The sequence below is a fragment of the Lycium barbarum genome, chromosome 5 (assembly GCF_019175385.1).
Source record: "Lycium barbarum isolate Lr01 chromosome 5, ASM1917538v2, whole genome shotgun sequence".
Taxonomy (NCBI): domain Eukaryota; kingdom Viridiplantae; phylum Streptophyta; class Magnoliopsida; order Solanales; family Solanaceae; genus Lycium; species Lycium barbarum.
In genome coordinates, this window is record NC_083341.1 from 21,029,389 (window position 1) to 21,055,115 (window position 25,727).

Sequence of the window (25,727 nt, forward strand, 5' to 3'; positions counted from 1 at the left end):
TCCTTCTTCCAGTGCTTCTCCCATTCGAACAACTTCTGTGAATTTTTGTCCCATCATACCTATCATTTTCTCGTAAAATATGCCAGCCTGGCATTCAATGAAGGTAGCAGTCATTTCCCTATCATTCATCGGAGGTTGAACCCTGGCTGCTTCTGACCTCCAACGTAACGCATATTCGCGGAACGTCTCAGTTGACTTCCTGGTTAACTTAGTCATGTAAACTCTATCTGGTGTGATATCGGTGTTAAAACTGAACCTGTCCATAAAGTCTTGCGCCATGTCACTCCAACCACGCCATTTACGGACATCCTGTTGTGTATACCAAGTAAGTGCTTCGCCAGATAAGCTTCTTATGAAGAGCTTCATCCTTATGCTCTGGTCTCTACCCACTCCAACCAGTTTGTCACAATAAGCCCTTAAGTGTGTATGAGGGTCGCCTGTTCCATTGAATGTATCAAATTTTGGCGGTTTGTAGCCTACGGGTAAATCGACGTCAGGTTGGACACAGAGATCTTCATATTCTACACTCTTAGTTCCCCTAGCAACTTGAAGGTTTCTCATTGCTTCTTTGAGACTGTGGATCTCTTTTAGCAACATGTTATCTGCCCCTGCCTTTGCATCCTTTTCCATTTCTTCGTACTGATCTACTTCGGGTTGGAACCTGACCGTTACTGGATTGGTAAAGGCTTGTGTTTCTGTGGCGTATACTGGAGGAACATATTGTGCATTAGGGGTGGCAAAGTGTGCCCCGTGTATATGCTGGGTTGGATAAGTTTGGGCGATGGGGGTGTTCTGGACCGGTGGTGGTGTGTTATAAGTAGTGTTTATAGGTGGTTGATTTGGTGGGTTTAGATGAATGGTTGTGGGTAGTGGATTGGTGTTGGTGGGTAAAGGAGCATAGGGAGTGCGAACTGGCGATTGACTTGGGGGGTTGACGGGTGGTGGATTATGAGTAGCATAGGTAGCGTAGGTGGGTGGTTGATTTTGTGGAAGAGTATAGGCGGATGATGGATTTGGTGGATTTGCGGGGGTGATCGGAGGTAAGTTGTTGTTAGTAGGTGCATTGTTTTGGGGAGGAAAATGCTCAGGAACTGGGGATTCGAGTGATGGGAAACGAGGTGGTTCTGGTGCAGTATTGCTAGGTTCAGAAGGTGAATTTTGGAGTGTGATGGATAAATTGGTCAAGTCCCTAACCCGATTTAGTTCTCCACGTAGATTCTCAATTTCTTGAGTCAGGCGGGCGATATGTTCATCCCGTTGAATAGCAGTTCCATGTTCGGAAGTTTCAGGCGGATTGCTAGCGATCACGAGGTTTTCTACACCAGTTGGAACAGATGCGGCCGGATCAGACATAGTAATTTCATTTCCTTGGACAGCCCAACTACGTTCAGGTAACGATGACGTCTTTGACCTCGTGATGTAAGGATGGTCGGCCATCGAGCGTCAACACGAATCAACTCTCTGTTCGGGAATAATATAAAATAGACATACAGTATAAACGATGTTAATCTCATGAACATATCTAGGTAAAGTCATGGTCACGTAAAGTCGAGTAAGGCATGTAGCGAATAATTTATCAAGTAGAGTCAAATAAGTTATCAAACAAATGTAAACGATTATATCAAAACAACTAGCACGTCCTAATATGCATGTGACCTCTTTGCGCCAGAGGTGGGCCTAACGTTGTTTAAAGGATAAAATGTGCCATAATATGTCATCCTGTTGCTTTGATTATTTAAACAAATTCTATTTCCCCAACAATAAAGTACAAAAGTAATGTAACGTTTATTACATGTCAAATGAATACAACATAAAGTGTTTCCTAATCTAAATTAAGTGAATACAATTTCCTATGTCTAAATCTCAGCCCCGCTTTTGTGATGTCATTGATCTTCGTCATTTGTTGTACTCCAATGCAAATGCATACCTGTCATAGAAATGTTAGTCATTCCCTCCTTTCCTAAAGTTTAATTAATTAGAGCGAATAGTCAATATTTAGGCACAGTTATCCTTCAAACATGCATATAAAGTATGATTGGTATCACTCGGGGTCGTGAACCCGCTTGGACGTTTGGGTAAAGTCATCTAATGGATTTAATACACCAAGGGTATTAAACCTCCTAGGTCATGAAATGTATGCTCTTAATAAAGGGTGTTGGTTTAGCTCTATCTTAGGCTGACTAAGAGTTGGCTTCCTATGACACAAGGTTCTCCCAAGCGGACAACTTGGGAGTGGAAAGTCTGTGGCCGTCGACTGCACCGCCGATCGACTAAATCCACAAGATCAATCCAACTAAAGGGGTAATTTAGTAGTGCACGGGCGCGAACCGCGAAGCCGTTTTAAGTGTGTGAATATGTGTGAGTTTTCCAGAAGTGGAGGAAACATGAACGGAATGACAGTTTATCAAAGCAGTAACACATAAACAGTTTATATCAGACAAACAGTTTATATCAAACAAACAATTAATAGCATGTAAAAACAGTTAACAAGTAATAAAAATAAACACACAACCTATTTAAACTAAGTGGGGGACAGGGGTGAGTGGGTAGCGGAGAAGAAGGAGGGAAAGGGGGTGAGTGGGAGCGGCGAGTGGCGGAAAGAGGAAAGGAAAAGGGGGGGGAGCTGAAGAGCAAGAGAGAGGAGGCGGGGAAAGGGAAAAGAAAGAGGCGGAAATGAAAAGGGTTTCCCTTACTTTTGCTGAAAATGAATTGGACCCGGTCCATTTGTGGACCGGGTCAAATTTTAGACTGGGTATTTAAAAGAATGGACCAGTAAATTAAACATGGACTGATCTAAAAAATTGAGATAAAAATATGGTCTAGTCCAAAATATTAGGAATTAATCGGACTTTGATTTGGGGTCCAGTAAGTCAAAATACGGACTGAGTGCAAGAAATAGTTTGGCTTCTAAATTTGAATAAGAGACACATTTTGATTAACGATGTATTAAGGGTGCCAGAATATCACCTAATACAAAAATATGTAATTATAAAAAGACCCGGGTAAAAAATTATATGATGTTGCAAATGACCGTGCAATAATATTTAATAACAAACGCTATCATTTAAATGTGCTAAATAAATGCGATGTGTGTGAGGAAGTTGGTAGAAATGTCGAGAAATGCAAGTTTCAATAATACTAAATAATAGTAGCAAATAAATAACGGTAGTAATACTCCTAAATAACAATGATAATGGTAATAATGATAATGTTGATGATAATGGTGATAATAGATATAATAATAATGGTAAATAACAAACATTGATAATTAAAAAATGATAATAATAAAGATGATAGAAATTAATAAATAAAAAATAATAACGATAAATAACAATTATTGATTATAACAAAATGATAATAAATTAATAATAATAACAATAATGGGGTAATAATAAAATAATAATGATAATAATAATAATAAGAAATAATAATGATGATAATAATAATAATAAATAACAATTATTGATAAAATAATGATAATAATTAATAATAAAAAATAACGATGATAATGATGATTAATAATTGATAACAAATAACGCTGATAATAATGATTAGTAATTAATAATAATAATGATAATGATAATGATAATGGAAATAACAAGAAATAATAATTAATGACAAAAAATGATAATTTAAGAATAATAATAATAATAATAACAATAATAATAATAATGATAATAATAAACTGCAGAAGAATAAATAAAACGTGGGTGTTAATAAAAGACTAATAATTATAGTAAAACTTAAATGCATATTTTTTTAATTTCTCGAAATACCAGAAGTATAAATAGGTATTTCGGAGGAGATGCGGGACAAAATTGGGTGTCAACACCCATTGCTTCACTAATTTTGTTACAATATTGTTACTGAAGTTATCATTTTGGTGTAGTTCACTAATTATGTTATATTATCACTGAATATTTTTTTTTAACAACTTAGAATTTTCAACTTATCAAAAGAAATACTATTATTTAATGATAATTTACATCCGATGTGTAATCGGTTAGCGGGAAAGGACATATCTGCTCTACTTGGCTAACGAGAAGGATGTTATTGTGTCAAAAAAAACAAACAAATGACATAGTTGTTTCATTTCTAATAATAGTTCAACTGCACATCTACTCCATTTGACTAACGTTAAGAATATTTCTGTGCCAAAAATAAACTGATGATAAATTGCACTACTTCCTATAATTTAGAGGAATTTTTGGACAAGAGGAGGTTGCTCCAATCCGAAGATTGTAAGTTCAAGTCACTAAGGGAATGCAAAGAAAGGAGCGAGGGGAGGGGTAAAAAAAAGGAATTTTTGGGCCCTTTTCCCTTTTAGAAATGGGTGAACTCCATCTATATATTGAATTGATCAGTCAATTTTGATTTTTTTCCCAACTTTGATATACATAATGAAAATAACTTTATGCAAATATCCTCTGAATGAAAATCACAGTGTCTAAAAAGTGATGCAGAAACTTCCATAAAATGTCATTAAAACTTCTGACTCTTAAATCTCCACCCTTCATTTCTTATCACCCTCTCATTGCTCACTATAGTCCCCACTAATTTGCCTCCTTTCTACTCTTCTTCTTTCTTTCTCCCTACTTGAGAATTTCTTGCATAATACATTTCCACTCTAAACACTTTAACCTATCATATATATACATAATCATACAACAACACTTTTATAGCAGTGTGCAACTTCATTTTATTGAACTGAAGGAACAAACACTAATTAAACGCCCTTCTCTGTATTCTTCTTGCTTTCCTCTCAGGTATAATTCTCAGCTACTTGCTTGCTTCCACTCTAAAACAATTAGTCTGTTCTTTTGGTAAGAATTATAATATGCCCGTTAAGAGTAGATAACCTGCTCCCTATATCTTTGTTTCTATTGCATTCTATTCGTCTCAGTTTCTTACTTCTTTCTAATTCTAAAGAGGGAGAATTTAAGATTCCAAAGTTCGAGAAGAACAAACAAAAAAGAAGAGACAAAAGAAAAGGATAAAAAAGAGAACAAAAGAAAGGAAAAAACACGGATAGAATTAGTAAGAATGTGGGATAGCATTCCTTTTGCGCAAATAATAAGTGGGAAGTAATTTGAACTCTCAAACAACGAACTTATCAGTATCAGGTATATATACCAAATATACACCCATCCCAAAATATTTCAGTTCTTTACTTGTGTTTGATGTTTCTTCTATTGAATTAAAGAGTGCTACGAGTAGTGGCGAAGCAACAACCAAGGAAGGGGTTCAACTAAATTCCCTTAGTTATACAATTATACGAGGCAAATAGGATAAAAAAAAAATGTCTTTTGAATCTTCTTGTATTGACAAAAGTGAATCAAAAATTGCTTAAGTCATATGTTCGATTTTTTTAAATTTTTCGGTTCCCACATTGGATACGAGAGATTGATGTGTACATGATTTTCTGTTAGGAAAGAACAACGCTTCAAGAATTTGAAGTAACTTCAGGTTTAGTTGGAAAATGGCACCCAATAAGAATGGTCGTGGCAAGACGAAAGGAGACAAGAAGAAGAAAGAAGAGAAGGGTATTATTTATTTATTTTTGTTACCTTTTGGGAGCTGAGAACATTCAATTAAGTTTCATATTTTCAAAGACGAATTTTCTACTATAATCATCTTGTTAATTTTTGTTTTTGAAATTTTGTTTGCTTTGCAGTTCTTCGGCCTGTTGTTATGGATATGACAGTAAACCTTCCAGACGATACTCATATTATTCTAAAGGTTTGTAATTTCTGTAAGACAAAGCTATGAATTAACACTGAATTTCAATATTTGAAATATTAATGAAATATTTGACGAAAGAAAATGGGCTAAAATTTCATCTACTTTCCAAAGTAGCAGTTGGTCATTTTCGTTAAAATAACTTGTTGAACTAGTACAGAAAATAAAAAAGCCTACACGCTACAAATTGATTTGAGGAAATATAGCTGTAACCACCGTATATTCATAAAGTGATACTGACATGTTTGTTTTTGCAGCATTTGTTACACAATTCGAGAAAATAATTGATACTACATGATTTTTACAATTTCTTCCAATTGTCCACCTTGTTATCCATATTTATTAATCCTTCTTTTTTGCTTCGGCAGGGAATATCGACGGATAGAATCATTGATGTTCGTCGATTACTATCGGTGAACACAACAACGTGTAATATTACCAATTTTTCATTATCACATGAGGTAAGAACCAAATTCCGATTCTGCATGCCAACAAGTTTGTAATTTCTTTTTCCCCTTTTCACATAATCGCACCAAAAATAAAAAAGGAGAAATGTGAAGAAAACCATTTGTCCATGTATATATAAATATAAACTTTTCAATTTTATACACAAAATCAATAAAAAAAAAAAAAAAAAACGAAAATCCACGTTCTACTCTTGACCTTTTTCTATTTCCAACTTGACTTCTCTCTTCTTCTTCTTTTTTATAAAAAAAATCTTTTTTCATCTTTTCCTTTCCTTTTGCGGAAGTTAGGGTGATCCATGCTTTAAAAGGGAAATTATTACAATTTACACAATGAAAATGAGGCGAGGGAGAAGCATAGAGGGGACAGTAGGAGTTGAACTCAGAAATTATGGTGTTCGACTTACTTTTATACTGAAAAAAATACAGTATTATTTAAGGAGTTGATCAATATGTTTTGTAACTATAAGTTTCTTAAATGATTAGGCAAAAAAAAAAAAAAACTGTAGTATGTTTATACAGTACCTAAATGTAGAGATTTATTTCATAAACAAAAGTGGCTGTTTGACAATGAATATTTTTCACTTTTTTGCCGAAATTTGAAAACACCAAAAAGATTATTTCATTTATTTTCACTCTAAAGCACTCACAAAAAGTGAATAATAACTTCAATTTGTGTTAATGTCCAAACACAATTCCAATTTTCAAAGTATCATTTGTAGCTTTGAAAACAAAAATTACTCGTTTTACATTTCACATTTTTCATGGTCAAACCCTTTGAATTTTCACGATTCATAATTTACCCTCTCTAGTTTTGACATTACCATGTAAACAGGTAAGGGGCCCACGATTAAAAGACAGCGTGGACGTTTCGGCACTGAAGCCATGCGTCCTCACACTTGTAGAAGGTGACAATACTACAAATTTCACGCAGTGACCCAATTTTATCCTCAAGCTTTTTGATTAATATTTCTTTTTGCAGAGGAGTACGACGAAGAGAGCGCAACGAGCCACATTAAACGACTGCTGGATATCATCGGCTGTACGACGTGTTTTGGGCCGTCAAATGGCAATAAGAGCGTTAAGAAATCGAGTAGTAAGCCGCGCCGAAACAGCAAATACAAACAATCTCCTTCACCGCCGGACTGTGCTGCTGCTGCTGCGTCGGCGGCGGTGGACGAAGATGGAGAAATGAGTAGTCCGAAGATTGGTAGCTTCTACGAGTTCTTCTCCCTTTCTCATCTCACGTCCCCTCTTCACTGTAAAACTTCTTACTTTCCCTCTCTTTTGTCCACGTAATTTGTCAAACAGTCACTCAACTAACAATTTTTATTTTTTGTTTCAGAAAGTTACTCTAACTTTATAACAAAAAAAAAATCACTCAACTATTGTCATTTTGTCCACAAATTCAGTCAACTTGAATTGTTTGAGGGACTTTATAGGTGAAAAGTAGAGTGGTTTTGTAAGTGAAATAGCAATAGTTGAGTGACTTTATAGATGAAATGGAAATACTTGAGCAAATTAAGTGACTTTCTGGAATAAAATGTTTTAGTTGAGTAACAAATTAACTCCACTTTTCTCTCTAGTCAATTCTATCGGTATCATTTGCTTGTACATTTTCGAAAAGCGCATGGCTTCTGCAAATAAACGAATATACAATTCTATTTTATTCAGCATTATCATTATATTTGAGGAGTTAAATTTTGTTTCCTAACTACATGATTGTTTTACATTGCTAAGGTCTTGTTTGGTAGCTTGTTAGAAGCCTCATTTGTTTGCACTATGATTCAGACCTTAAGCCATTAAGTGCATTTGTTTGCATTAAGATCTAAACATTTATTGGGTCTGAATAGGTCTTAATAATTAAGATCTTGAATCAAGTCTTAATATCATTAAGAGGTATTTTTGTATGAAACTTTTTTATCACCAACTCCAACCCTTCACCTCAACCCCACCCCCACCCCCACCCACTCTCCACTCCAACCTCACCCATCCACCTCAACCCCACCCCACCACTTACCCACCCTCCACTCCAACCCCCCACTCCCCACCACCCTCACGCCACCACCAACGCCAATCCCACCCCACACCGCCTATCCCCACTCCCCACCACCAATCCCTACCCCACACCACCCACCACCAACCCCACTTCCACTCCCCACCAACAACCCCTACCCCACACCACCCATCCCCACTCCCCACTACCCGTCACCCCCACCCCCACTCCCAGCCAACCCTAACCCCACAACCTCCCACCCCTCACCCCAACCACCCACTCACCCCTCCACCCTCTCTGACCCCACTGACCACTCACCACGACTACAAAACATCTCCACCATTACTAGTGAACATAAATGTTTCATTTTTTTTATCAAATAATATTTTTTTAATTAAATTTGTATTTATTTTCTACTATTTAGTTACTTTTTAATTTGAATTATATATTTATTATGTTTAAATAAACACACTATGCACATTCAGATATTGAAAAACAAACAGTTTTAATCATTCAGTGTTCAGACCTAGAGACAACATCTGTTACGTCCCGTATTTTTATACATTGGGACAACCCGGATTAACTATGATAAATTAAGGCCAAGACTATTCCGGGATTTGAAGTCGGGACTTTTGACCTTTGATTTTATTTTGAGACATAAGTTGTGTATGAAATTGTTAGCTTGAACACTTAGGAAAAATTGGGACCATAATTCATAAATTTGGAAATTAAAACTCTTGCATAAAAAAAAAAGGGGGAAGATGTGTGGATTGAAGTGGTCCCCACACATTGTTGTGGCCAATTTTAATTGGTCCAACACATGTGTGGGCCCAAAGACAATAAGAGATATTTTAAGGGGACTTAAAAGATGACCACTTAGTCATCTTTCTCTCATTTCACATTCCCACACTTAGAAAATAAAGCAAGAAGTTGAGGAACCAAAACCATGGCTCACGGCCAAGACCATGGAAAACCAAATCCAAATCAAGCCCCTCTAAAAATATTTCTTGGGTACAAATCAACTAATTAGAGGTCCCTAAGTAACTTGGAAGCATTGTTGGAGTGATCAAGTCTTTCATTTAAGAGATTTGCAAACCCTAGCCTATTGGTGGATTGAAGAAGAAAGGTGAGATCTAATCTTGTTTTTGAGTTATAAATGTTGTATGCATATTATAGTATGTCAATATGGATGAAAAATCATGAAATGTAGTATGTTGGAAGTTGGGTCGTGTATGGTGTGTGAAGTTGTGTAAATGGGTGTTGTGACTAAGTGAAGAATTAACTCTATTTAGTATGTTGATTGTTGTAGGGTGAAGAAATGAATGAGAACTATCGATGTATGTATATAGGTGGGTATGTAGCCGTGTATATGGCCTCCAATTTGTAGCAAAGAATGAATTAATATCGCTTAGCGTCGAAATGGTTGTTGTGATGACTTTTGTGTTGGAAATGAGCAATTAATAACTCAAGATTGATGTTGAGAATTTGTGGGCTGTTTTGAGGTTAGTTGTGCGTTTGACGTAAGTTGTATATTTTATGAAAATCATATCGTTCTATTGTGGATTGTGATACAAAACATGACTTGAAAATGAGGAAAGTGAAAAAAAAAAAAAAAAAAGGGGGTTGCTCGGCTAAGGGGACTGTTTTCGGGCAACATAGAGAAAAATTCTTGGCTTGTTGGAAAAATTATGTGAATTGTTTAGAATGTTCTTGAATGTTGTTAGTATGGATTTGGGTTAATAATCGAATGTACGAACGATATTGTGGCTTGAAAGTAAGCCGTTGAAACGAATATTTGGAAAGTTGTTGAAAGATGTAAAAGAGAGCTATTACTGTTGTTTTGCCTTTCGAATTGATTATTGATGTTGCTAGGTTGGTTATTGTGGTTGTTGTTGTTGATTTTGAGCGAGATAAATTCTCGGGATGGCCTATTTATAGGGGAAGTGTTGCCGAATTTTCTGTAGAATTTAATGATTAGTTGGAAAGAATGGCTCAAGTGCCCTTAACTAATGTTTGGTATTCGTTGGCGTATTTGTAGACCTTGGGGAGCCCGAGGCGTGGATTGGAAATTTACTTTAGATTGGCTATTTTGGAAGGGCGTACGAGGTATGTAAAGTAATCCTCCTTCTTCGGCATGCCTTAGTTAAAATAGGCTATGATATAAGCCTCGAGGAAACTCTATTCTCACAATCCGAGCATGTTTATGAATCGCATTTGTTCTTTGGCATCCTTGCCTTGTCATGGCAAAACATTGATCCTTATGTACTTGGAATCCATAATTTGTAAAGATTACATGAAAGCTGATTTTTGTTTTAAAGTTCATTCTTTAGCGATTTCAAAACTTCAAACGCCCATAATTTCCTCAGAAAAGCTCGGATTGCTTTGAAATTTTCGTAGGAGTTTGTATGATATAAAATGAGTATGTTTTTCATAGGCGGGCTCAGTTCGGGTCTATACTCGTCCGTGGGTCCCGCGACGCCCTTTATGTAAATTCGACAACTTTGAATCAAAAAGTGATAATTATCATTCCGATTTCGAATATGACTATTTTACTTATCCTTCGGATTTATAATAATGATTTTATGCATATGATTCCTCACTACTCCGCTCGTGCCTACTATGATATCGTTCGCCGGTTCCCGGGCCGGTTCTATTGTCGTGCGCTTTTTGATACATTCCGGTGTTATGCTGTGTTTATGGTTCACCGTGCTCCTCGCTCGAGGGCCGGGTTCCACTTATGTTTGGCGTTATGCTGTGTTTGGCGTTATGCTGTGTTGTGATGTGTGACGGGGATTCGGAGATTTGAAACTTTCTGGTGTTATGCTGTGTTGTGGCGCCATCGACAGGCGGGCGACCACATTTTCCAGTGCCCTATGCATAATTTATACTTTGGAAATAAACATTTTGATATGTATTATTTTCTATATATCTGATTCGATTATTATTCAGATTTATTTCTGTACCTTCTGCTTTGCATACTCAGTACATATTTCGTACTGACCCCCTTCTCCGGGGGCTGCGTTTCATGCCCGCAGGTACAGACGCACAGCCTGGTGATCCACCTGTTTAGGACACCCTTTCTGCTATTCGGAGTGCTCCTCTCTTTCCGGAGCTTATACTTTTGGTATATATTTTTATTAGTGCATTTGTATATATTCGTTCATGGGTACGGCGGGGCCCTGTCCCGTCATATGATTCTGTCGGTCTGTTTAGAGGTCTGTGGACATGTTTGTGGGTTGGGGTCTTTCTGTATGGATGTATGTACATGTCGTTTGGGCGATCCCATACGCCGAGGCGGCCGGTCCGCATATGTTGTTTGGGCGATCCTATACGCCGAGGCGGCCGGTCCGTATATGTTTATATATTGCTTGGTTAGCCCTGTGTGGCTTTTGTTGGTATTTTCTGCGTGCAGGGTATATTGGATAGTCCGAAAACAAAGGAAACTCTGTCGAAATTTTTCTGGAAATTACCTAAATTTGAAATAAAGCCTTGTCGGCTTCCGCCATATACTAGAATGAGTTGATAGAATTTGAGATAATATTTGATAGATGGGTTCGGGTGCCCAGATCGGGCACTAGTCACGGCCTACGGGGTTGGGTCGTGACAACATCTTAATGATTCAGATGTGCATTCAGATTCAGACGTCTTAATCTTAATGAAAACAAATGAGGCCTTATTCATGTATTAAATCCTACATAAATAATATTTCCTTTGTTTCAATTTGTTTGTCTTACTTTTCTTTTTAGCCCGTTTCAAAAACACTGCCTCTTTCCTTTTTTGGCAAGTTTAGTTTCAACTTTTTACATGACATGTTTAATACCACAAGATTAAAGGTCACTCTGATACATTCTACATATCTTTAATTTAAGACCACAAGATTTATTTACTTTCTTAAACTCCGTGCCAAGTCAAAACCATACAAACAAATTAAAACGGAAGGAGCAGTACCATGTTTGGTAGCATTCTTTTGTTGTGTATAAAATTCAACACACCTATAAGGTGTTTAGTTTGAAATTTAGAAACCTACATAACTACTACATGTATAAGTTACGAGGGAATTTATATATTATTTTATGCAGGATAGAAGATCGAATAACTAATACATAAATAACTATACTCGGCATAGCTAATTCTTGCATAAAATAATTGACTTTAAATATTAGAATAAAATACTTTAAGAAATTAAAATTTGTCATAAATTTTATTATTACCATTCTCAAAATACTTTTCGTAAATTTCATGATGAATGAAAAAACCCAGTGATGTTAAATCATAAACCATAAAAATGAATGTTTAACCACTTTAAAAAGTATTTTCTCTAAACATGTTGGATGGTAACCATATAAATAATCCTTTTGTAACTACTTAACATTGAGTGCAAGATTAGATTAACTAATCTTGGTGTAAACATCAGTGCGCGTATTTTATTTTTTATTTGGTCAGTGCCAATTTTCGCACAATGAAGTACCTTGAAAGGTTTGTCGCTCGAACTTTGTATGCCATTACAAAAGCAAATTATTCTTTTTACTCCATAATTTTGGGCAGTACCCATAAAAATGTAGAAATGTTAATAGAAAAGAAATAATCACCTGAGCAATATGACATAACCTATAGTCTAAAAGATTGATCTTTGTCTTTGGTATGCAATTTAATGCCTAAGGCTAAATATATAATGCAAGTAAAGGTCTGCTGAAGATACTCTATCTGTATTTACTGATCAAAATCTGTTAAACATCTTTATCTATATATTTGTTTGTGTGACTCATCGCATCTCAGTTTATATTCATTTTCCTTCTCATATTATAAGTTCAATATCTTCACTTTGACAAATCTCTAAAAAATTAACTCCAGTAACTCTATATATGTTCCTTAATCTTAGAACTCAACCAAGATTTAATTGCGTACTGAGCAATCCTAATAGCCACCAACTTTCTTTACCTCTCGTCTGATACATGTTGGAGAAAGGACATAAAAAACTACTACATGGCAAATATCCCTTTTAAGATCTGCCTTTCATCTTTTTCTCTTAGGGAGGGCATTCATTTCTGATCGTCACAGGTGCAACTCCTTGCTTTATTAGAGCTGTGCACTAACTAAATTAACCACAATTATTGCAGTTATAAGAAGGGGAACAAGAAAAGCTGATGAAGTTTTACCAAATAATTATCTTTTCTCACTTGAAGTAAGCCTCTCTCGAACTAGCTTCTTCCTGTTCCCTTTTCCAATGATTCGGCTAATGCGATCTGAGATATGTTTTTTAATGTGAAATTTCAGTTGTGTTTTAACCATGAAAAAGCTATTAATGGGAATCTCTAACTGTTTGCAGGTGAAACTCTGTAGTGGGAAGTTGGTTTTGGTTGAAGCTTGCAGAAAAGGTTTTCATAACACTGGAAAGCATGGGATACTTTGTCACAATCTTGCGGATTTGTTGAGACAACTAAGCAGAGCATTTGACAATGTGAGTTAGGCAGATTTTTTCTTCTTCTTCAGTTTAAGTGTGAGCATTTGCTTGCCAGAATATGTACTCGCTGAACTCTTAACATAGCTGATCCCTCTTTTTTAGGCCTATGATGAGCTCATGAAAGCATTCTTGGAGCGTAACAAGGTGCCATCAATATTTTTAACCACATTAAATTCACGAGTGCTTATAGCGAAAAAGACATCTTCTTATATTTGAGACTCATGAACGCAAAGGATGTAATTTTTTTTCTTTTTTGCTACAGTTTGGGAATCTTCCTTGTGGTCTCAGAGCCAACACATGGCTTGTTCCCCCTGTGGCTGCACAGATGCCATCAATCTTTCCATCTCTGCCTGTGGAAGATGAAAAGTGGGGAGGAAATGGAGCTGGTCTAGGCCGAGATGGGAAAAGTGATTTATTACCTTATGCGAGTGAACTTTTGTTTGTTGCATCTATGCCTTGTAAAACAGTAGAGGAGAGGCAGGTTCGAGATAGAAGGGTTTTTCTTCTTCATAGTTTATTTGTTGATGTTGCGATTTTTCAGGCCATCTCAGCTGTGCGACATGTAATGGAGAAAGTTAAACCAACTCATTCTGATGCAAACAGAGAAATCATTTATAATGAGAGAGTTGGGGACTTGAGCATATCTGTCATCAAAGATGTGTCCGATGCTAGCTGCAAAATCGATACCAAAATTGATGGATTTCAAGCAACTGGAATAGCCAAGAAAAATCTGATCGAAAGATATCTACTCAAGGGGATTACCGCTGATGAAAATACTGCTGCCCATGTAAGTAATTACTAAAGAGAATGATGTTGATCTACTGTTTAATGTCTGAAGTCTTGCATTTTGTTAAAATGAAAATTGCTGGACTTTGAGTTCAGGATATTGCCACTTTAGGTGTTTTGAATGTAAGGCATTGTGGTTATATTGCGACTGTAAAAGTTCAAAGGAAAGCTAGTGACAAAGTGGGATCTCCATCGGAGAGCATTGAACTTGCTGATCAGCCTGGTGGTGGTGCAAATGCCCTTAATATCAACAGGTATTACGTGTTTTCTCATAAGAAGATTGTGAATTTTCTAGTAAGTATGCATTACCGAGCCAAAGTTAAGTACGCATTAGTTGATCTTCCATGATGGTTTCATGAAACAGAAGATATAGGTCTCTTTTTTTATTCTTTTTTAAAAGATAAGTTAAAACAAACAATAAAGCTATATTACACTTACTTGCAGAAAGAATTATTAAGTTCAATAAATCTGTATGCTCAATCACTTAAAGAAGAGAAGTTGTAGGAGGCAGAAATTATACCGGAGAAAATGAATTCAACTAGAGCTAATTACAAGATGGCATGTCAGAAGAGCACTGCATTCTGATAGCTAAATATATATGTCAAAGATATGCCCTCGGGGACGCTTAAGTGATCACCAGAAATTTACAGATATTAGCTGATGTAAAAAAAATTATTGATATTGGAAAGACCTTATACCTCTTTCTTTGCATTTGTGATCTTTTGAGTATAGTGCCAAAACAACAAAGGGAGGAGGGGGAAGGTTAGGGATGACTCTATCTTCAACGTTAGACTGACTTGATAAAACTTAAGAGCCATGATTATGATCTTAACTTCCAGCAGTCATTCTAAAACTTCTGAAAACATGGAAAATATTATGCAAGTTCCCTGAATTTTCTAAATATTTAATTCTGTATTACCTTGGATGTTTAGGACCCCCTAACCCCTGTCAGGTTTTTTACCCTTTACTAAAGATTTATTATGGTTTTTCTCTAACTAGTTGCAGTCTGGTAATAAACCAACTACTGATTCTGATATTTCTAGGACAATTTGCTAGTGTGGCTGTTGTTCCCTTGATCCTCTCAAGTCCGTTATTATCTAAACATCCTCCTTTAACATTATATCTTGCAGTTTAAGGTTTCTGCTTCATGAGAAAAATGACAACAAAGTAATGCATTCAAAATCCTCAGAATCCAAAGAGATCAATCACTTTCGGGCATTTGTCAAGAGAATAGTAGAAGAGAGTCTTCTCAAGCTTCAAGAACAGAACATAGAAGGTGACTCTTTCATCAGATGGGAACTTGGAGCGTGCTGGATACAGCACTTACAGGATCTAAAGAAATCAGAGAAAGATAAAAAAGCTCATACAACAAAGACAAAAAATGAGATCAAGGTTGAGGGACTTGGAATCCATCTTAAATCCCTTAAGAACAGAAAGCAGAACAAACTCCAGTCTGAAAGCTTCAAATCTGTTGCAGATAGTGTAGATGGGAGATCAGAAAAAGTTGTCTTGCCATCTGGGGATTCTCAATGTGAGACTGATCCCAATCAAAATCAGCTCATACTGAAGTCACTGTTGTCTGATGATGGTTTTACTCGTCTGAAAGAGTCAGAGACCGGACTTCACCTTAAGGTGGCAACTAGCAAGTCTTAATTATTTATTGACAGGTTACTTCATCAAAAAATGTTTATTGACAGGTTACAAGATGAATTTAGTTGAAGTATGTCTTCTAACACGCTCTTTGCTTTGATAGTCTGTGGAAGAGCTGATTGAGATGTCACAGAAGTACTACAATGAAGTTGCCCTTCCAAAATTGGTAACACGCAATTTATTACCTTATAGAGGTGCATTATAAAGAAAAAATGTACTGTATAGAGATCAATTTCTGGGAAAAATTGGTCTCTTACTTGTGTCTTAATTAATAAATGCATTACAGGTTGCCGACTTTGGTTCTCTGGAACTCTCACCAGTTGATGGTCGAACCTTAACTGATTTCATGCATACCAGAGGTCTGCGTATGCGTTCGCTTGGACAAGTTGTAAGTCTTTGTGATCATTTTGATTTTTATATCCTTTGGAACTTCTTGTACATCTGTAGGCTGTAGCATCTCTATGATATTCTGGTTTTTATCTAAATTGCCAAGAAAAAATAAATTCCACTTTTTCTATCTGATTTACTAAGAAGTTTGTTTTATGCCGTTCATAAAGAACCTTTATGTGTAAACTATCTTCTTTTGATATTGTATAAACTCTTGAATGTCTGGACTGCTGTTCAAAGACCTATATTGGTATCCCAGTTATCATTCTAGTATGCATAAGAAATTAAAGTGCCACAAGACTCGTTTAAGGACGTTGCAAATTTATTACTACATTGGAACGCATCGAAGATAATCTGAACTTTGAACTTCACATTCGTCATCTCTTAAATGTTGCCTCTACATTGATCTGGTAGGAGATCATTCTACATTGATCTGGTAGGAGATCACTATGAATGTGTATGCAACTGTGAGAAAATATTATTCTCATTATTTTTTGTATGAACCATTGCTATTTGTTATCTTTTCGGCAGGTAAAACTTTCAGAGAAGTTATCTCATGTGCGATCTCTATGCATACATGAGATGATAATAAGAGCTTTTAAACATATTCTACAAGCTGTTATCGCTTCAGTCATTGAGATTGAGGATCTTTCTGCAGTAATTGCTGCTACCTTAAATATGATGCTTGGGTTTCCTGAAAATGATGAACCAAATGAACATCATGGCATTGACCCGTTCATGTGGAGATGGCTGGAGTTATTTTTGAAGAATCGATATGAATGGGAGACTGGCAGCTTAAATTACAAGGATCTGAGGAAATTCACAATTCTTCATGGTTTATGCCATAAGGTATTTCAAATTTGTGTAATGGGCCGTTAGGAATAAACACAATTCTTTGCATTATGCATGCTCTTGTGTTTGGGTTGATAAATACTGTCCGAGTGAAAAAAGGGAAGTGTTTCTAGCAATGACGAACTTCAGTTTTGTGATCAAAGCCAAGGAAAAGCAGGAATACTTATTTCGTTTGTATACATCAAACATGTATAGTTATGTAGTTGCATTTGATGGTTAGAAAGATGCACAGAATTTTATGGAATGTTTTAAAGATCAAGGAACATATGCTTTTTTTGTCAGGAAATACCAATACTTATGGTAGGAACTACAAATGAATTTACATCTTGACTATCTAACATTATTAGTAAGATGTATCAAGTAGTTAGAATTATCACCAACTATGATACTTGAGAAAAATGTTTGTTAAATTGGTGGTAGAACCAAATAACTATTAACTAGTTTGACCTGTTCTTTAATCAATACGAGTAGGCACATTATTTGTTGTATGTCACATTGTCACCTATTTTGTCGATTTAGTGCGGGTTGTTGGTGCATACCCTGTGCGATTTAGTTTTCCATTTGATTCATCTTTTCACGATCTTGTTTTATATAGTATATATAGTATTTTCCAAAGGAAAAGAGCAGTGAAGAGTATACTTTTGTCTGTTCTAGGTGGGAATTGAACTTGTTCCAAGAGATTATGATATGAATTCTCCAAATCCATTTAGAAAAGAAGACATTGTCAGCCTAGTACCTGTGCATAAGGTGATAATGCAAACCCTGCTATCAGATGAGATAATTCGAGTCTCCTATTGAATTTTTCTTTTTTTCTTTTTTTCTTTTTTTCTTTTTTTCTTTTTTTGCGAGTCACAAAATTTTTCCCACTTCCCATTGGATCTGTGTGTTTTATCCTCTGCAGCAAGCTGCTTGCTCTTCCGCAGATGGACGACAGCTTTTGGAATCATCTAAGACAGCTTTGGATAAGGGAAAACTCGAAGATGCTGTCAGCTATGGGACTCAGGTAACTAATATCCAAGATAGGAAAAAAGAAAATATCCTCGCATTACATTCTCCCGTCAAAAAGAAAAGAAACCTTCGATGTTATGTAGCTTATTATTGTCTTTAAGCATGCATAGATGATTAATAAAAGAGATTGACAAAAGAAGAAAGACCAAAGTTTTGGTAATAAACAATTAAATTTGTGTACACCGTTTGGTCAGTAGTGCAATTTATTGTGCTTTCAGGCTCTTGCTAAGCTGGTCGCAGTATGTGGTCCCTACCATCGAATGACAGCTGGAGCATATAGCCTTCTAGCTGTTGTTTTGTATCACACTGGTGATTTTAATCAGGTATTCTTAAAGACTCATTAGATTAGGCCTAAATTCATGCTTTTTCCTGTCTATTGAAATATATGGCGTCTCGTCCTTTTCCACTGTTCTAGTATGTTAATACTAGTGTTTACATGACAGGCAACTGTCTATCAGCAAAAAGCCCTGGACATCAATGAAAGGGAGTTCGGGCTGGATCACCCAGATACCATGAAAAGTTACGGGGATCTTGCAGTTTTCTATTACCGACTTCAACAGACAGAGTTGGCTCTCAAGTATGTAATTTCTCTAAGATGTCTAGTTGTTTAAAAATTTTGTGCGGGTGACAGTTATGAAAAAAGGAGGAGAATTAAAAAAGAAATCACATCCATATGTGATGTGTGTTACCAAACCCATCCCAACTCTTGGTTACCCAATGGTGGGAAACATTTATGTTGTCGACACTTTAGACGTCCAACTTGGGCATACGGGGGCGTTAAAGTTGTCCCGTTTTGATGAGGGAAATGGCTGCTGTATCCTTATATGATCTTGACCAATCCTCACTTAATGAGCTATCTTTTGAGGTTTGAGTTAGACCCAAGGTCCATTTTATAAAACATGAGTATTACTAGTGGGAAGGTGAAAATAACACCTGTTTGGAGTCAAGCTAGTTATATGGATATAACAACTGGAAACTTGATAGAGAATATGATCTTGAGACACAATTAAACTAACAAAATTGCACAGTTGACAGCTAGTGAGATGGATATAATAGCTCGAAACTTGGTGAGAATATGATCTTGAGACACAATTCAAATTACAAAATTGCATAGTTGACATCATGTGTTATATTATGTAAACAAGCTTTTATTTTATTAGGAACTAAACAAACACTAACTGTGCACCTTTATTGTACTCTATGATACAAAGATTTGAACCACCCATATCTGCTCCTTGCCCTTTCAACTTAAATCCTGCGCAACTTGCAATCATTTATGGCGTAATTTTAGTATCTTATGACCAACTTACCTAACATTATCCAGGTATGTAAAGCGAGCTCTTTATCTGTTGCATCTCACATGTGGCCACTCACATCCAAACACTGCAGCAACATACATAAATGTGGCTATGATGGAGGAAGGGCTTGGTAATGTGCATGTTGCCCTCAGATATCTACATAAAGCTCTGAAGTGCAACCAAAGGTTACTCGGCCCTGACCATATTCAGGTTCTCGTTGGCTGATGTAATGAGTATTTTTCTTTTGGTTTTAGCATTCACAACTTCCCGACTACATCTGTACATATCTGGATAAACTGGCCTTAATCGGCACAATGCAGCTTCTATTCATCCTCCTTTTTTCTCAAATACATGTATCCTTACACTAATATCCAAATACATGAACTAACTAAATTCATGTATCACATAAATCAAAAAGTTTTTTTCTTCCAAGGCAAGGTTCACATTTCAACATTATTTGTCTTTGACCATGTAACTAAAATAAATCTCTATATATCTTTCATTCAAGCTTTAGAGCATGGTGCTTTATTTTTTTGAACTTGATGACGGTGTGAAATTGGGATCTAGTAGTGCTCAAACCAGCACTTCTGGGGAACTGTCTTTATTAAACCACAATTAGACGTGTTCTACACTGCTGAACCTGGAAAAAAAGTATATCCAAATGCTCAAATCCGTGCCTGCATCTCTCTAATCTGCTATGCTTTGTCTCCCAGACTGCTGCGAGTTACCATGCTATAGCAATTGCTCTCTCTTTGATGGAAGCTTATCCTTTGAGTGTTCAACATGAGCAAACAACCTTGCAGATACTCAAAGCGAAGCTTGGTCCAGATGACCTTCGCACACAGGTACCTTCTGTCTCATGCACAAGGATACAAACACAAACAGAGTCCCTCTCTTCTCAGAGAAGTGCTACATGAACAATTACATTTTCTGGCACTTTACCACTTGAATATTTTTCTTTTACTTTTACTTTTTATTTAGCCAATAACAATGACAAATAACAGTCCAATTTGATTAAAAAAATATGTTCTCAAAGTTTCATACGGATAACCTACTGTAAGCATGCACGTAATTAGGTAGACAGTCTTTCTGTGGCTCCTTTCATATGCTGGCATTTAAGTAACGGAGTTGAGCGATGAGACTGCTGAAACATGATAAATTTCTTTAAGGCAATTTCTATTGCTTGCTTGCTTTTAACCTCAACCGAGTTTATTTGTTGTGATCTTATAACTGAATGCTGCAGGATGCTGCTGCTTGGCTTGAATATTTTGAGTCCAAGGCTGTTGAACAGCAAGAAGCTGCTCGAAATGGAACTAGGAAGCCAGACGCATCAATAGCCAGCAAGGGCCATTTGAGGTATATAGGCACTTTTACTTTCTTAATTTCACTTGGATTGGATACTGTTAGACTTAATCAGCAAAGTATAATTTTAGTCTCAATTTATGTTTTACCTCTAATTAGATGGCTAGGTGATATCATAACTTGAGGGCTTGAGTTCCCATTGTTTAGATGATCATTATGCTTGGCATTCCTTTATGTCCTTCTTAAAAACTTTTGAGGATATGTTATGCTGCTTTCTTCTAACTTACGCGTAAGATTTGTTGGTTCTTTTGTTAAATCAGAGCCCTATTGTTAGAGTCACATATTGATTGAAGATGCAATTAGTCTCTTCATATGGTCTTGGCCAATTCTGACATCATGAGCCAGCTTTGCAGATTTATTTAGACCAAAGGTCCAGTTATTGAACATGGTATGAAAGCTAGACCCATTGTTAGGTTACTCTATATTAGGCTCCATGTTATGTTATTCACGTTTTAGATGTCTAGTTCTGGCTGTGCCAGGTAGGGGAATATTAGAATCTCACTGATTGAGGATATGAGTTGTAGTTTCTCTGTACCATTTTGAATGATCCTCACATTATGAGCTAACTCTTGGGGTTAAGTTAGGTCCTAGGTCCATGTTTCTTTAACACCTTCAATCCACCTACTTTACATTTGAGTTTGATATGACATTCTATGTGATATATTTTGCTTGTTTTGAGAATCTAAGTCGTTTGACTATGAATTTGTTTAGGAAGTGACAATGGTCTATGTCGTCAACGTAAAGTCTCAAATGTTACATGATGATCTTGTAATTTGCATTACTTACATGCACAATAACTTTTTCAAAAGAATGCTTTATGCCAATCTTATAATTTGCATTCCTTACATGCACAATAACTTTTTCAAAAGAATGCTTTGGCATAGCTATACTAGAGACCGATAAGTGAAACACTTTGGTTTTGATCTTGTTATGACATGCTATCTTACTGGACAGTGTGTCGGATTTTCTCGACTATATCAATCCTAGTTCTGATGCCAAAGGGAGAGATGTTATTCTAGCAAAAAGAAAAGGCTTTGTCTCAAAGGTACAGGATGCTCATGATGTCTTTTTATATATATTTTTTCTTGTATGTTTCAAATATTTCAGCATGAAGGGATAATGAATATAATCTGGGACAAAGTTGTATATGCTAATGCAAATATGGTCTTTATCAAAGAAAAAGGTTAATGCAACACAATTATGTTACTCTTATATTTTTGTCAAAGAAAAATGTTAATGCAATGCAATTATGTTTGTTGCTCCTCCATCCAATTTATATGATATTCTTTCCATTTAGGATGTTTCATAAAATTGTAATGCTATTTCACTGAGAAATTTTACTATGCAACATTCACGTGTTTCATCTCAAATTCGTTTAACTATTCAATTTTTTTAGTTTTTACATGATCTCTATCAAACCTTCAACGAATACTTCAATATTTTCTTCCACTACCAATAATATGATACATAAGTCTAATTATCGTATTAAACTTCGAGTAAGTGAAATGGCTGGAGGATGTAATAGATGAGCATAAACTGAGAAATTCAAATTCTCGCTTGTGCTGATTTGTTGGGAAGGTCTACCGTCCATAATGCCAGCACTAGACCGATAAGTGAAACACTTTGATTTAAAAGGAAACTTTGGTTCCAGGTAGATGCTTCGACATATGTTTCAAGCTTCCAAAGGTCTGTAGGCCTTCCTGTTATATGTTAATGCAAACATGTTGCACTGAAATTCAAAATTTACCTTATTTTATCTTTTACATTTCAGGGACTCTTACTGTTTGCTTGTTCCACATTTATCTGAAAGTAGATTTAGCTTGAAACTTGAGGCTTACCTAGTATAAGCCTCCCTTAATGCTTCTTCCCTCCTTATACTTCATGCTTTTATTTCTCAGGTAAAGGGAAAATCTGATCTGACCAATTGTGCCTCAGCAAACTCTGACACTCCTAAAGATGTCCTGAAAGTGGAGCAAGATGATCAGAAGCTAATTTTTAAAGATGATAGTGATTCCCGGATAAATGTGGAACCCTTTGATACAATAGTTGAGTCCAATCAGAATGCAGATCGAAGAATTTCGGAGAACAAAAAACCCATTGAACCTAGTCCCTTGGTGGAGGACGCTTCATTGGAGAAGTGTGTTAACAGTGCTGTCTTATCTGAACCTCATGCCGAAGCAGATGATGGATGGCAGCCAGTACAGAGACCAAGATCAGTTGGTATTTATGACCGAAAACTAAGACAGAGGTGGCAAGCCGTCAGCAAGGTCATTGATTACCAGAAAAAAGACTCAGTTTCCGAAGTTGGTCATGCTAGATTGAAGAATAACTATCAAGCTGGTAGATATTTTGTCTTAAAGAAAAAGACAACATCAGAAGAAAATAATGTGGATTACTATGTAGCAAAGAGTCCATCTCCAAGTACCAAACTTGGTCGAAGAGTTGCAAAAGCTATAACATATCGGGTCAAGTCTGTGTCATCATATGTTGGAGATGTTGTTGCTGAGAACTCTAGAACTGGAGGTGAGTTATTAGGTTCTTCAATGGAGAAGAAACAAGTTTCTGCAATAAAAGAGTCTGAACCAATACCAAAAAGGAGTTCCATAGTAAGCCTCGGAAAATCTCCTTCCTATAAGGATGTAGCAGTTGCCCCGCCAGGTACCATCTCTATGTTGCAGGATAGAGTTTCTGAAGATAAAGTTCCTGATAATCAAGAAGTTCTGGAACTTGGAGAGGAACAAAATTTTGAGCCAATAAGAAGCGATGCAGAATCCATTAAGGTGGAGGACATTCAGCATCTTGTTGCAGTTGACCATAAAGAAGGAATTAAGTTGAGTGATTTGGGAGGTGATGAAATTTCAGAGGTCACATGTCCAAGCATGTCAACAGTTAATAACAGCCATGTTGATGTTAGTCCAATGGAAGAGAAAGGTGTCGATACTCAAAACATGTGTATTTCTGACAATTCTCCCAGAGTGGATCTCTGTGAAAATGAGTCATCAAGCAATTTGGATGCAAGTTGTAACTCCAATGTTACCTTACAAGACGTGGAGTACCCACAGTTAAAAGCTTCATTATCTTATTCAAGTGATATTAGTCGAGAACTGTCCGATAAACAGTTATCTGCATCAGCGGCACCGTTTAGCCCGTTCCCAGCCATTGCTCGCATAGTGCCACTGCCTATGAGTGTTTGGTCAATGAACATGAGTATTCATCCAGGAACACCCACAATCTTGCGCAACACAATGTGCTCCTCCCCTCATCAGTCATACCCTTCACCTCCTCCAACCCCAAACATGATGCACTGTTTGCCCTTTATGTGCCCTCCCTACTCTCAACCCCAGATGTTACCTCCAACTACATTCCCAGTAAACAGCACCACTTTCCGTCCCAATCATTATGCTTGGCAATGCAATATGACTCCTAATGCATCAGATTATGTTCCTGGCTCAGTTTGGTCTGGCTGCCACCCAATAGGGTTTTCTGTCTCACTACCTTTGGTTGAACCAATTACTGAGTCAACCTTGGTTTCGGTCACAAAAGAGTCATCTGATAATTCTGATAGCTCGAGTCTGGTACCATGCCTGCCTGTTAATCTCATCTCTGGAGACAAGGGTAAGGCAGAAGTAAATCTTCCAGCACTAAATGCAGTGGAGACCTTGAATGATATAGCTGAGGTTGGATCAGAAAAAGTGAGAGCAAGTAACGCATTGGCTTCAGAGTACATTACCATGTCTGACAATCATTCACAGAAGTGTAACGCTCCAAATGAGAATGCTGGATCCTGTGATAGCCACATGCAGAGACACCCTTCCAAGACTGATGAGGAGAAGACATTAAACATTTTAGTAAGGGGCAGGAGGAACCGCAAACAAACTCTGAGAATACCGATAAATTTGCTTAAGAGACCATATACTTCTCAGCCATTCAAAGCTGTATGTACCAGGGTTATAAGAGACTGAGGTTCCCAGCCTACCAGTTTTGAGCTAATTAAATCTAACATAGAGATTACTACTTGAGGTAGTTTTACAGCTTTTGCCAGATAATCGTAGAGCAGGATGGGCAGTTTAAGGTGACTAGACGTGTTTTGCTGCTCACATACAAAGTCTGCTGAGTGTTGATTAATTGCCCTGGTGGTACTCACAGCTTGATATTGTTGGCGTTCTGATATGCTGCATCAACTTGACTTGAAGGCTAGTTCTCTCGAACGAAGACAATATTGTTGTTATCCTATCCAACCCTCTGCCCCCCCCCCCCCCCCCCCCAACTGGGTAAAAAAAATCATCCTTCTGCTTTGCCTCTGTTTTCGTTTGAAGGAAGAGCAAGAGTTGTCATCTTAATTAATCATAAGAAACATTCTGTAACCTATGACCTTTTTTTTACAACGTTGCTTAGTGATAGGATAGAATTAGCATATCAATAAGCACTTACTCCCTCTATCCCAATTTATATGATGTAGTTTGATTGGGCACGGAGTTTAAGAAATGGAGGAAGACTTTTGAATCTTGTGGTTTAATACAAGCCAAAGATATTTGTGTGGTTATAGATTATCTCGTTAAGCATAAAAGGTAAAGTTAAAAGTTAATTTGTTGTCAAATAAGAAAATGTGTCATTCTTCTTGGGACTGACTAAAATAGAAAGTGCGTCATATAACTTGGGACAAAGGGAGTAATTATTAAGTTGCAGCAATTGCGAAATATAAGCAAGCTGATGGATGGTTTCGG

At 36.6% G+C, this 25,727-nt stretch overlaps 1 protein-coding gene and 1 long non-coding RNA gene across 5 annotated transcripts; both read left to right on the top strand.

Annotated features, from left to right (window-relative positions):
- The first annotated feature begins 4,505 nt into the window (after nucleotides 1-4,505).
- Nucleotides 4,506-25,506, top strand: LOC132640684 (protein REDUCED CHLOROPLAST COVERAGE 1-like). 4 transcript variants are annotated; one of them, XM_060357377.1, is made up of 25 exons: nucleotides 4,506-4,766; nucleotides 5,430-5,543; nucleotides 5,675-5,739; nucleotides 6,108-6,200; nucleotides 7,039-7,111; nucleotides 7,186-7,464; nucleotides 13,317-13,381; nucleotides 13,526-13,657; nucleotides 13,763-13,804; nucleotides 13,923-14,141; nucleotides 14,202-14,447; nucleotides 14,543-14,700; nucleotides 15,577-16,078; nucleotides 16,200-16,262; nucleotides 16,383-16,484; nucleotides 17,015-17,332; nucleotides 17,990-18,082; nucleotides 18,237-18,338; nucleotides 18,562-18,666; nucleotides 18,787-18,920; nucleotides 19,668-19,851; nucleotides 20,355-20,486; nucleotides 20,885-20,997; nucleotides 21,958-22,048; nucleotides 22,902-25,506. In XM_060357377.1, the coding sequence occupies exons 2-25, from the start codon at nucleotides 5,480-5,482 to the stop codon at nucleotides 24,963-24,965; spliced, it is 5,439 nt and encodes a 1,812-aa protein (XP_060213360.1). In that variant the 5' UTR covers nucleotides 4,506-4,766; nucleotides 5,430-5,479; the 3' UTR covers nucleotides 24,966-25,506. The 4 variants fall into 4 exon arrangements, with proteins under 4 accessions (XP_060213360.1, XP_060213359.1, XP_060213358.1 ...); XM_060357376.1 differs by having other exon boundaries at nucleotides 5,435-5,543; nucleotides 13,923-14,447; XM_060357375.1 differs by having other exon boundaries at nucleotides 4,507-4,766; nucleotides 13,923-14,447.
- LOC132640685 (uncharacterized) lies at nucleotides 7,471-11,287 on the top strand. The gene is made up of 3 exons (XR_009582335.1): nucleotides 7,471-9,325; nucleotides 10,238-10,305; nucleotides 11,235-11,287. It is a non-coding gene; the product is annotated as an uncharacterized LOC132640685 (long non-coding RNA).
- Nucleotides 25,507-25,727: the final 221 nt, after the last annotated feature.